The 12,785-nt window shown below is 39.1% G+C and overlaps 1 protein-coding gene across 18 annotated transcripts in view; it reads left to right on the top strand.

Annotated features, from left to right (window-relative positions):
- DEPDC5 (DEP domain containing 5, GATOR1 subcomplex subunit) overlaps positions 1-12,785 on the top strand; it is a 158,339-nt gene that overhangs the window by 109,743 nt on the left and 35,811 nt on the right. For 13 of the 18 annotated variants that reach the window (XR_014021036.1, XR_014021039.1, XR_014021040.1 and 10 more), the window contains 2 exons: positions 1,634-1,742; positions 5,335-5,400. Coding sequence is in view for 12 of the 18 variants with exons in the window: in XM_081285913.1 (XP_081142039.1) it covers positions 1,634-1,742; positions 5,335-5,400 (175 nt within the window). In the remaining 6 variants the exon portion in view is untranslated. The remainder of the gene's footprint in view (positions 1-1,633; positions 1,743-5,334; positions 5,401-12,785) is intronic. The other 5 variants (XR_014021037.1, XR_014021038.1, XM_081285907.1 and 2 more) reach the window with 1 other exon arrangement.

The raw sequence follows: 12,785 nt of genomic DNA, 5'->3' as shown, positions 1-12,785 counted from the left end.
ATATAGGCTGTTTATTAAGGAGAGTCTGTGAGCTTAACACCTTTGAGAGGGAGTGGGAAGAAACAAGAATGGGTACACTTATCTGCAGCATCTGGTGACAGCCTTGGGTGACCCTGTCTGAACACTGGATCTGGCATAGCCTTCAGAGATTAGCTGGGTTGGGCCAATATTGTCAGGCCTTCACAGACACATATACATACACACCACATTTACGCTGTCTCACACACACACTGATCATTAATTGGCTGTGACATCCTGTGGGTTGGGGAGCTCAGAGGAGACTGCTCTGTAGCTGGGACTGTTCCTTAATGCACTGACCCCTGAGCTACTTGGACAGTGCTCCCAGTTATTGAGGCAACAAGGCCATAGCAGAGGGATCTAGGTGGTGCCTCACAGTGTCCACTGCAATGATATAGTTGATATTCCACATCTATGGGTGTTGTATTCGTGGATTCCACCAATCATGAATTAAAAACATTCTGAAAAAAATTTGCATCTGTGCTGAACTTTAGTTCTAGGTATTATGCTGACTTTATTTTTAGGTATTATTCTCCAAACAATACTATATAACAGCTATTTGCATATCATTTATTATGTGTTAGATATTATCAGTAATATTATTATGTGTTAGATTATATCAGTAATATAAAGTGTGTGGGGAAAGGTCTGTGGTTTTATTTAAATACTATGCTGTTGTATATAAGGGATTTGAGTATTCACAGGTTTTCGTGTCCACAATGGGGTACTAGAACTGATGCCCAGAAGATACCAATGTGAATTCTACGTATATTACAATAATAATGAAACATTTAAGACTACAATATGAGCCTTCTGAATCTTACCTAATAAGAATACAGTGATATAGTAGAACAAAGTAATTTAAGCTAAAATAGGTCACAATTAATTTTAGTATGGAAAAGGATTTAAAAATGATCATGAAGGTAATATTTATGTACATCAAAACTGAAATAAGATGAAATGACATAAGAAAACCACATTTGTCTTTTTCATAAGATAGTGTCTGTTAGATTTGGGTGCATATTTTGAGGGGGATGGGTATTAAATATGTTTGAAAGGATAACATAAATTCCTTCAAAACATATAGAGTTAACACATTTCCCCCCTTTTAATTTGTGTCATATATGAATGCAGCCCTAATTTTCAAAATATGCTTTTGCTGATATGTTTAATAAAAATGAGAAAAAGTCTTCCCAGAGGACTAAAAAAATGGTGATCAATTCCAGGAAGTAGAGACCAATTAGGTGCCCTTTAAAAGTAATAATAAGCTTTTATTTAGTCAATGTTTTGCTGTATTGTCCTGGCTGGCCTCAAACTCCTGGGCTCAGGTGATCCTCCTGCCTCAGTCTCTTGAGTAGTGGGACTACAGGCATGCACCACCACACCCAGCCCAGAATGATCTTTAAATTGTGCTGTTTTCTGATTTATTGTGGAGGACTGGTGACTGTTTAAGACAGTTTAATGAAGTTAAGTGTACCAGGTAGGACCTGAAGAAGAAATAAGGCAGAAGCTTGTGTGTGTGTTTTGAAGATACCAGTAACAGAGCAATCTTCATTTTGGATAATGTGGATCCTTCTTTACGCAAGCTGCAGTCATATGCTTTTTCTCCTTTTAGGTGTCTGGGAGAACAGCAGGCAGCTCTGCACAGTGGAAAAAGCTCTACCCAATCAGCTGAGAGCAGCAGTGTTGCAATGACTCCCACCTATGTGGACAGCCCACGAAAGGTAAAGGAGGCCACTCCTGTGGGGAACTGCCAAATGCCCACAGAGACCCAATGTGTAGGGTAGAATGGATAACCCTTCCAATCCAGGATTGAATGTGGTAAAACTTTGGATGAATTCTTCCCACACTCTTTTTTTTTTTTTTGTGATTACATTTTTTTTATTGTTGGTCGTTCAAAACATTACATATTTCTTGATATATCATATTTCACACTTTGATTCAAGTGGGTTATGAACTCCCATTTTTACCCCGTATACAGATTGCAGAATCACATCAGTTACACTTCCATTGATTTACATATTGCCATACTAGTGTCTGTTGTATTCTGCTGCCTTTCCTATCCTCTACTATCCCCCCTCCCCTCCCCTCCCCTCTTCTCTCTCTACCCCCTCTACTGTAATTTTCCCACACTCTTTTAAGGTTCTATTACTTTTACCATCTTTATTAACAAACTTTCATATTCAAGTTGTAAGGAAGATAAATTCTAGTTAAGTGCAGTTATAAAAGAAAGTAAAACTGAACTCTGTTGGTTCAGTCCTGAGATCTGACTTGAGTTTTGAAATTGGCCATCTGGTTTTATTGTAGCATCATTGTTAGTTTTCCCAGTCAGGAGTACAGTGCTTCTGAAGAACCTTCTAAAAGGTTTCATTGTTCTTTAATAATGGAATTACTATCAGTTTTCTTAGACTCCTGAGAAATATCGTCAGACAGAAGTGTTCTGGAGAGAGTAGAACAAAAATAAAAAATTCCGAGATTTTATACCTCTACAAGGAATAGCAAGTGCAGTAGAAGGGCAGAAAACTCTATAGGTGAGGCTTTTTATCTTTTAAGACCAATAGACTTGACTTTGTTATCTTATCTCCTGAGAAATTAAAAATTTGAGATTGTTCTGCTGTGGTAGGATGAGCTGAATGTACTTCTCTTATCTGGGGGATGAAAGAGATTCAGTGAATATATTTTATCTCTCTAGGCTATCATTTTATCTCCATGTCATAAAAATATTTCACAGAAAAAAAAATATTTCATGTCATTCAATATTTTTCAAAAGTATGATTTTTTTTCCTTACCAGGAATCAGTCACTGTACCACCAAGTCATACCTCCAGCCTCAAAATGATTTGTAAAAATAGCTATGAGCTGAGGTATAGCTTAGTGGTAGAGTATGTAGTTATGTAGTTAGTATGCACAAGGCCATGTGTTCGTTTCCCCGGCACCACACACACAGAAAAGCCATATAGTCAGGCATGGTGGTGTTTGCCTATAATCCCAGCAACTTGAAAGGCTGAGGATCACGATTTTGAGGCCAGCCCCAGCAACTTAGTGAGGCCCTAAGCATCTGTTTCAAAATAAAAGATAAAAAGGGCTGGAGATGTGGCTCAATGGTTAAGTGCCTCTCAGTTCAGTCCCTGGTACAAAAAAAGAAAAAAGCCATATAATATTTAATCATAGGAATGTAACTTCATTTGGACATTTTAAAATTAGAATTATAGATGCTTTCTAATTTTGAGATAAATTTTGTTAATTATTCTATAAGTTATAATCTGTGATATATCACAATTATAAATAATGTTATAATGACCTTCCTCACTATAATATTTTGAGCATATCTCTGATTATTTCCTTAGCATAAGTTACTAGAATTATATTACTTGAATTACTCAGATGGAGGGATTAAAATATGACACTAGTGGGGCTGGGGTTGTAGACTAGTGGTTAGTGGTAGAGCACTTGCCTTATATGTGTCAGGTGCTCATATTAAAAAAAAAAAAGAGACAAAAATGCCATCTGAAGCTCTAGGCAAGTTATAGTCTATATGGACCAGTGGCCAGCAAACCTAAATATATACATTAGGCTTTTGGGCCAAAAAACAAAATAAAGCTATTACATAGGTACTTCTATAAACATTTAACATTATAAAGCAGTTTATTTCTCTCAGACTGTAAAAAGACAGTAATTTGCCAGATTTGGACTACAAGCTATAGTTTATTGATCGTTGCTCTAGGGAGTAACTTTAGGTTCCAAGGAGAACTAGTATGCAAAGAATGTTCTATAGAAAAAGTTTTTTTTTTTTAACCTGTTCTCATGTGTACATGAATCTTAGCATCATCAGCACTTCTGCCAATATATGTTCTGGCAGAGAGGAGTCAGGAATGGAATAATGAGGTACAAAAGTCCCTTGTGTGCTGCCCACTAGCTTTTTTAGTTGTTTGTTTTGAACATTTGTTTATTGTCATCTTTGAGGATTTTAAAAAGTGCCAAGGATATGATAGAGAAATTATAGAATCACAAACATTTAGATTAAAATATACCAAACACCAAATGACTAGGTTGCTATTTAGAACGCTCTCCTGATCTTCCAATTGAACATTTAAATCCAGCATAGTAACTGCTACTATTGCTGGACATAGACTCCCAAGTTTAGAGAAGTGGAAGGAAAACTGCTATGAGATGTCCTGCTCATATGCTCAGAAATTCTCAGCCATGTCTTCAGGTATCATTTTGTGTTGGCTGCATGAGCAGTACCTGCCTGTGTTTCTCCATAGCCTCAACTTTCCAAGGTTTGTTTGCAGTGGCTAATGGGGAGTAGCAGCAATATCGTTTTCAGTGGCTAATGAGAAATAGCAGTAATATCGCTAAAAAGAATATTCAGAAATTTCAATAATTGTAAAATTATTCTACATTTGAGTAGAAGAAAAATTGTAGGAAAGCAGAGACATTGATCAGGAGCCACTTCTGAATTTTAGCTGTAATCAGCATAAAAAATAAAAAGATTTTGAAGGGACAGAGGCTGTTTGGAAAAATCTTCTATGTCATTTTTGTTTCAAGTATATGACCATTTTCACCCCATATGATTAGACTGGGGGTAGACAGCTTTAGAAAACCCCTCAAATGAGTGCTTGTGTACCTAACATTCTATGTATCTTAGCTTCTTGATGATTACACAACAAGTGGAGGAGAAGGTATGGCTGCTTCTGTACTGCTGTGTGCTTAGACGATTAATAGAGACTTCTTCCTGCATTGAATCCTCTTCTCCCATCTGGCTGCCATGTTCAATAACAGGCAGAAGAAACCTGATATCTCAGTATGTTTCTTGTCACCCAGCCAGGCGGGAGGCCAGGATATTGCTACTATAGCCTTTGCCCTGTCATCCCCCAAAGCTGTGGCCTTTCCCTCTTCCTTGCCATTGGTCTGAAGGAATTTCAGAGCTATGTGGGAGGGCAAAAGCATCCAAGCCACACTCTTGGCAGACCTGAGGGAACTTGGACACACCTTCTAACCCAGGTGCTTTCTCCCACACAGATGGGATATTCTGCCCAGGAAGGTGTGAGTTCTTGCTCATACTTTGCATGTGGATATTATCTTTCTAGGTGGCTCTCTCGCCTTATCTCTTTCTTCTTCTTTTTTACTTTGTATTTTTTTACCCCATTTCCCTCATGGGTCCTTGTTTTTCTCCTTCCCTTCTTGTTTTTATTTTTATGTTTTATGTTTCATCTCCTTCTTCTTCCCCCCATGGTTAACCGCTGGTACACACTCCATTTCTTCACTCTCTTGCACCTGCTGCTGTTGTTGCTGCTTCCTCCTCCTCTGACTTCAGGATGGGGCCTTCTTTATGGAGTTTGTCCGCAGTCCACGCACAGCATCATCTGCCTTCTACCCTCAGGTTAGTTCAACTCCAGGGCTCTGCAGCCCTTGCATGCCTGCCCATCAGCAAAAGCCATGAGCTAGCCTTCTGTTCAGCTCCGAACAGATGGAATTGGCTGAATCTGAGTTTGAGTTGCAGTCAAAATTTGAATTTGATCTTTGAGGTATCATCTCTTCCATGTTTGCAGTGATGGTAGAATAGAAGAGATTCATGTAAGAGGGATGAGTGATCCTCCTGATGTAGAGTCAGTTTTCCTCATTGCTGCCTGACTAGTTCAGGTGCTATGGATGTCATCACATTGCATTATCTTCCCTTTTAACTTTTATAAGCAACATTAAATATGTACACTTAGCTGGATGTGGTGGTGCCTGCCTTTAATTTCAGCTACTGGGGAAGTTGAGGCAGGAGTTTCCCAAATTCGAGGCCAGCCTCGAATTTAGCAATGACCCTGTCTCAGAATAAAAAGTAAGAGGGCTGATGACCTTTTACCTACAGTCAGTGGTAATGGGTTCAATACCCTTTACAAAGAAGAAAAAGAAATATGCATACTCAAGGAGTGGACATTCATTATTTTCCTTCTAGTACTAGATGGATTTATACTATATGTCAAGAAGTGGTGAATGAACAAAGCCAACATTTACAAATATGTATGCTCTGTGTTTTGGGTTAATGGTGTGTGACCCTGGGTAGTTTGCCTACCCTCTGGGCTTCACTCAACTCATTTGTCAAATAAAAGATTTAGACTAGATTTTTAAGGGCTTTCAATCCCTTAAAATTCTTCACTTTCCTTAAGTATTTCATCTCACAACATAATCTAAAAGTTAATTACAGAATTAATTACAGAATTACAGAAATGGAGAAATTGTGAGATGAAGTTGCTTTATACAGCACAGGGTAGAGCTGGGATTTAAATCCAGGACACATACCCTTGACTTGAGACTTGCTTTATAATTAACAATAACAATAACTGTTTTAATAGGTCCCTGGTGAAGGGAAATAGTGTTCTTTCCTTTCCTGAGGCCGCTAAGTAGTATAGGAAATTGACTTTAGTTATAGAGAATCCAGTAAACAGGGTTCATGCTGAATGAGGCAATGTAAAGAGGATGGAATTGGGCGGTTCATAATTTCTTATTTAATAGAATTCAAAAGCATCATTTATTGTGTGCCCACTCTGCTGGTGCTTTGTAAACAATCTTTAGTTCAACCTATAAGGTGAAGTTATTATCAACCCTTCTTCCAGATGAAAACATCAAGACTTAATGAAGCTAGCTGATCATAGAGCACTCAACTAGTGAGTGGTTGAGCCCTTACACTGTGGATTTGGTTAACACTGGAGTCTCCCCTTTAATAGGAGATCAGATATTGCCATGCTTGTTGTGCAGGTCTTCAGATGTCTGTATCTACCAGTTCTCATGAGTTCATGACTCTGAGTAAAAGCGTCTCAGGACCTCCATGTCCTAATCCAAATCTTTCTCATGTCTGAATGTGGGAGGCACACTTGATTTTTTTGTTTAAAACAGGCTTGCATCAAACCATATTGTCTTTTGATTTCTACCCAAGACATGCCCTTATGAACAGTTTTGGACTTAGATTAGAATTTAACATAATAAATATAGGGCTGCAAGAGAGTTATTTAATAATAACATAATAATCCATACACTTCATGTGGTAGAATTCACCTGTAGGACAAAAGTGTGATTCTTTACAATTGGGAACAGTACATAAAGATCAGATTTTGGGAGAAGCACATAAAGTTTATATTACCCACCAGGTGTATTGTTAAAAAATGTGTAAATTGTTTACAAAATTAACTTATATTAGAGGTAGTAAGGGAGCTCCCTACATATATACAAAATTAAATTGTACCTTTTTAATTGTTTTATGTTCACTTTTTCTTTTTCTTTTTTCTTTTTTTTGGTATGGGAATTGGACCCAGGGGTGCTTTACCACTGAGCTACACATCCCAGCCTTTTTCAGTTTTTATTTTGAGACAGGATCTCACTAAGTTGCCCAGACTGGCCTTAGCATCCTGAGTTTCTAGGATTATGGCCCATGTCCTTTTGAGTATTAGAAATAATATACTCTTTTCAACAAATTTCAATGGAATGGAATCATAAGGAGCCTATTTCTGATGATAGTGCAATTAAGTTACATGTCAATGAAATACTGATAATAGAAAACCCCCATATATTTTGAAATAAAATAACATACTTCTTTTTCTTTTCTTTTCTTTTTTTTGTTGGTACCAGGGATGAACCTAGGTGTGCTTAACCACTGAGGCACATCCCTAGTGCATTTTTATTTTTGAGACAAAATCTTGCTGTGTTGCTTAGGGCTTTGCTAAATTGCTGAGGCTGGTTTTGAATTCTGGATTCTCGTGCCTCAGCCTCCTGAGCACGTGGGATTAAGGCTTGTGCCACCATGCTTGGCAAAGTAACACACTTCTAATTAATGTGGCAGGAATGATATAAATACCTAACATTGAGCTGGGTATGTGATGGGCATGTTGTCAATAATGATTAGGATTAGTATAGTCATCTTTCTATGTCTATCCACAGATTCAACCAACTGTGTATCAAAAATATTCAGGAAAAAAATGCATCTATACTTTACATGTACAGACTTTTTATTGTCATCATTATTCCTTAAGCAATACAGGACTGGAATGTAACTCTGATAAAACACTTGCCTCACATGCATTAAGGCTTGGGTTTGATCCCCAGTTACAAAAAAGAAAAGACAAAAAAACTAAACAAAACTAAAACAAAAAACCCTAAGCAATACAGTATAACAACTGTTTGTACAGCACTTGTACTGTATTAGGTATTATACATAATCTAGAGATAATTTGAAGTATATGGGTGGATGTGTACAGGTTATATGTAAATAGTATGCCATTTTTTTTGTGTGTGTGCATGGGGGTGGGGTGGGGTGGGGTTTATTGGGGATTGAACTCATGGGCACTTCACCACTGAGCCACATCCCCAGCCCTATTTTGTTTTTTATTGTGTCTCACTGAGTTGCTTAGTGGCTCACTTTTGCTGAGGCTGGCTTTGAACTTGCAATTCTCTGCCTCATCCTCCTGAGCTACTGAGATTACAGGCATGCACCATCACGACCTGGCTTTTTTTATTTTTATTTTTTTTTATCTTTTTAAAATTGGGGATTGAATCCAGGGGTACTTTGTCACCGAGCTACAACAGTCCTTCTGTTTTTTATTTTGGTCTTAAAACAGGGTCTCGTCAAGTTGTTGAAGATCTTTAATGAGGCTGCCCTTGAACTTGCCATCCTCCTACCTCAGCCTCCTGAGTAGCTGACTTTATGAACATGTACCACTTTGCTTGGCATCCTTGGATTTAAATATCCTGGGGGTCCTGGTATCCTGGAACCAGTTCCCTGCAGATACTGAAGGGTGATTGTTACTGTGTTGCCAGATTATATTGTCAATTTAATGCATCTCTGCTTATTAAGGACTATTCCCTCTCTGTTTTTTCTTTCCACCCTAATCCAGGACCAGAAAATATCAAATGTGTAGTTAGCCCCTTAAAAGAAAGGAGCTACATGTTAAAAGACTATTAGCTTTTAGGCTCTGGTGTCAAGCTGCCTATCACTCCATGAACTGGTGCAAACCTCTCTCTTTGCCAACTGCACTAACCTCCCCCAACCTTGGGTTTTTTATCTATAGAATGGGACTAATAATTCTGCTCTTTTCATAGGGTTGCTATGAGAGTGAAATGAAATGAAGCATCTCTGTGGTTAGCTCAGACCCAGCTCACAGTCATTCCTTTTTTTTAAAGATATTGATGGACCTTTATTTTATTCATTTATTTATATGTGGTGCTGACCCAGTGCCTCACACATGCTAAGCAAGTGCTCTACCACTGAACTCCAACCCCAGCCCCTCACAGTTATTTTTTATAGTGGATCTGTGTATGGTTGAGGGAGTCTGGAGTGGGAGGGAGCACAGGAATATAAATCAGTGAATGAGCTTGATTGAACTAATTTTCTCAATGTGTCTAAAAATGGGCTTCAGCTGGGTGGCCTTTTCCACCCTTTCTAGCTCTATGATGACCCTACTGGACCTTGGAATATAAAGTCCTCAGTTCTTGCTGAGTTGCAAAGGTGATGCCATGGTTTTTTGTCCCTCAGAGTAGGTCTGTACTGAGAAGAGATTATTGTTAGTTAAGCTGGGGGGAGGAGCTATCACTGCAATCCAACTTTACTAAGGTAAAAAAATTACCTGTAAAACTAAAGCTGATAATAGTACACAGGGGGTTCCAAGTAACAGTGCCACAGTTGGTGCTCCCTTATGCCACCAGTTAATCATTTTGACTGTGATGAATTTGCCACTCTTTGTTTGATAGCTAGAATAGAGTTGCAGTTTTCCTGTTCTCTAGAAATTGACTTTTGTCATCACAAACAAACATAATTAAACATAAGAATTTGGAGGGCATGAGAAACACTTGATCAGGTAATTTTTTCCGTAGGAGTTAACCTTATGATGTCTTCTGTCTACAGTTCAGAGCCTAAAGGAACGTGGTGGTCAAGAGAGGCCCTGACACATGAGACCTTAGTCAGTATTAGGGCATCTTCCCTTTCTTGACTCTTTGATCCCCAGCAGATACTCTCATAAGGAGGCTTAGGTCCCAGCAGCCCAGCCCAGCCCAGCATAACAGGTTGGATTTGCATAGTAAATGTTTCTGGAGTCATCACTTTGTTCAGTTATCTCCATGTCCATGGACACGCTCCTCCAGTATACCCTGTAGCAGCCTCCTGTGTGGTCTTCTGCTGCCATCCAGATGCTTTCCAATCTGTTTTCTATCCTGCCTCCAGGGTTATTTTCTGAAATGAAGTCTGATTGTATCATCCATCATTAACCTTTCAAGCCTTTCTTTCCTTTGGGATAAAGATTGAAATGCTTATTATGCATGAAAGGTCCTGCACAATTGGGGCCCCAAACTTTCCAGTCTCATTTTCTTCCTCATTCTCATCCTCACTCTTATACTCTAGTGACCTCTGTAAGCACCAGATTTCCTTCTGCTGCTATGCCCTGGCATGTGCTTTCCCTGACTATGTCTGATTAATTCCTCCTTGAGACAGATCCCATATCAGGCACTTGAATAATTCTTTTTTCAGCGTCTCATTTCTCTCACCACTTCTCATTTGTATGACTGGAATTTTGTACTCACCTTCCACACCCAACTAAGCTCCAAGGGGACAACTATAATGTCTGTTCTGTTCACTGTTAATTCTTCAGCTTCTAATCCAGTTCCTGGCTCATAGGAGGTGCTCAGGAAATATCACCTCTGAGATGTTGGTAGGGAAGACAGGCACAGAAAACAATGGGGCCCTTTTTGTTTAAAATAATAGGATTCCCTATTTGTCCCATTGACAATTTATAAAAAACCCTGAAATCCAAGTCAAATGTGGAACCATTCTGGTTTAAGTATGTAAGAGGAGGAGCCTGAGATGACACGTAGCCCCAGACAATTGTACCCTGTGATGGCCCCAGAAATGCTGGGTTCTGTAGAACTTTGGGACCACATCTGTTAGGGCAGCAGTTTTTAGTGTGTTCATGGACAAAAGTTTCTGGAGAGTCTTAAGATTGTGATGTGTCCAAAAGTGCCTTTTGTTCAGCGTTCCTTCTTCCGAGACATACATAAATAGAAGGCTCATATGTCCAAGGACTCAATCCCTCCTGAGGATCTCTGGGACCTACTAACCAACTTTGCCTTAACCTAAACCCTCCACCACTAGCCAGGTTCTTACCTGAAGTCTTTGTGCAGGGCTTCTGCAAAGGATCAGGATGTTCAAATGTCCCCAAAATGTATCTGGCCTTGATGTTTTTTTTCTCCCCCACTTTAAATTTGAATTGATTGGAAATACTTAAAAGGAGATTTAATACAAAAATCCAAGTTTCTGTCTTGCATGTAAATAAGCTAGACACTAAGTCTGGTTTCCTATCTAGCAAAAATCACATGTCTACCAAGCAGCGTGCAGCCCTTCCTGTTTTTAAAAACAGGTACTCAGCCCTTGTCACTGTGGTACATGCCTGCTACTTGAGAGGTGGAGGTGGAGGTGGAGGCGGAAGCAGGAGGACTACAAGTTCAAGGCTAGCCTGCCAACTTAGTGAGAACCCATCTCACAATATAGTTAAAAAAGGGCTGGGAATGTTGCTCTAGCATGCAGGAGTCCTTGGGTTCAATCCCCAGTACTGCAAAAAAAAAAAAAAAAAAAAAAAAAAAAAGAAAAACAACCCCAAACCTCCAAAACTCAGCCAGATGTGCTTCAACTACAGCCCAAGTTTCGTTTCTTTCTTTTTTTTTTTTTTTAGTGCTGGGGATTGAACCTAAGACTTGTGCATGCTAGGCAAATGCTATACTACTGAACAATACTTCTAAACCCCCACACATTTTTTTGTTTGCAGTTTTTGCTTCTTTGCTTCTACAGTGATGGAAATATTGTATTTTTGCACTGTTCAACATAGTAGCCCCTGCTCATATATAGCTATCGAGGGGCTTGCAGTGTGGCTAATGTAATCTAGGAACTGAATATTTAATTTAATTTTTGTTAATTTATATTTTAAAGAGCCACATTTAGCTAGTAGCTTCTATATTGCGTGGTCCAATTCTAAATGTTAAAAATGTTATTATAGATCAAAAAATTACTTGATTATACTATAATTTCACACTTTTCCTTCATGCTTTTTCTCTTTATTGGGTTTTCTCATGTATTTATTTTATATTATTATATGTTTATTTATAATAGCCTCATGTTTTGTGGAGTTATGTTGCCGCAGTCTTGGCTGGGCACAGAATCACGAGCCACCACACAGCTTTGTAGATTCAAACAGCAAATCTTTATTCCCGAACTCACACCGGCCTCCACACACGTTCTGGGGCAATCCCAGTTCTCCTGCCACTCAATTCACCTACTCCACGAGGCTTTCTTCCCAAAGTGCTCTCTGAATCTCACGAGAACTCAACGGGAGCTCAGGCAGGAGGAACGCCCTAATTCCAGCAGCAATAATCCTCAACATCGGACTTCCCTAAAATCCAAGGTCTTAAACTGGGAACGCCCTTAACCCAAGGAGCGGGATACTTCCTCAAACTGCAGGACACACCCTAATCCTGGATCCTCCCTGGTCGTTGAGCAGGGTCACCTTTCTCAAACACACATGCAAGGTCAACAGCGAAATTAACATGGGGTACGCTGGCAAGGAAATTTCGATGCGTCATTCCTACTTGGTAATGGCCCTCAGCATTATGTGAGATATAAAAGCACAAATAACTATTCATGAAGAGGTTTTAAGATGAACATGTGGAAAGGGAGGCAATACCTGCAGAGAAAGTTCAGTTCAGTTGAGATAGTATATACCAAGCACTGCTGGATATAGGTCTGTG

This window comes from Spermophilus citellus (assembly GCF_964194105.1).
Source record: "Spermophilus citellus genome assembly, chromosome: 3".
NCBI classification, from domain to species: Eukaryota; Metazoa; Chordata; class Mammalia; order Rodentia; family Sciuridae; genus Spermophilus; species Spermophilus citellus.
This window is presented reverse-complemented; position numbering and strand designations above follow the sequence as displayed.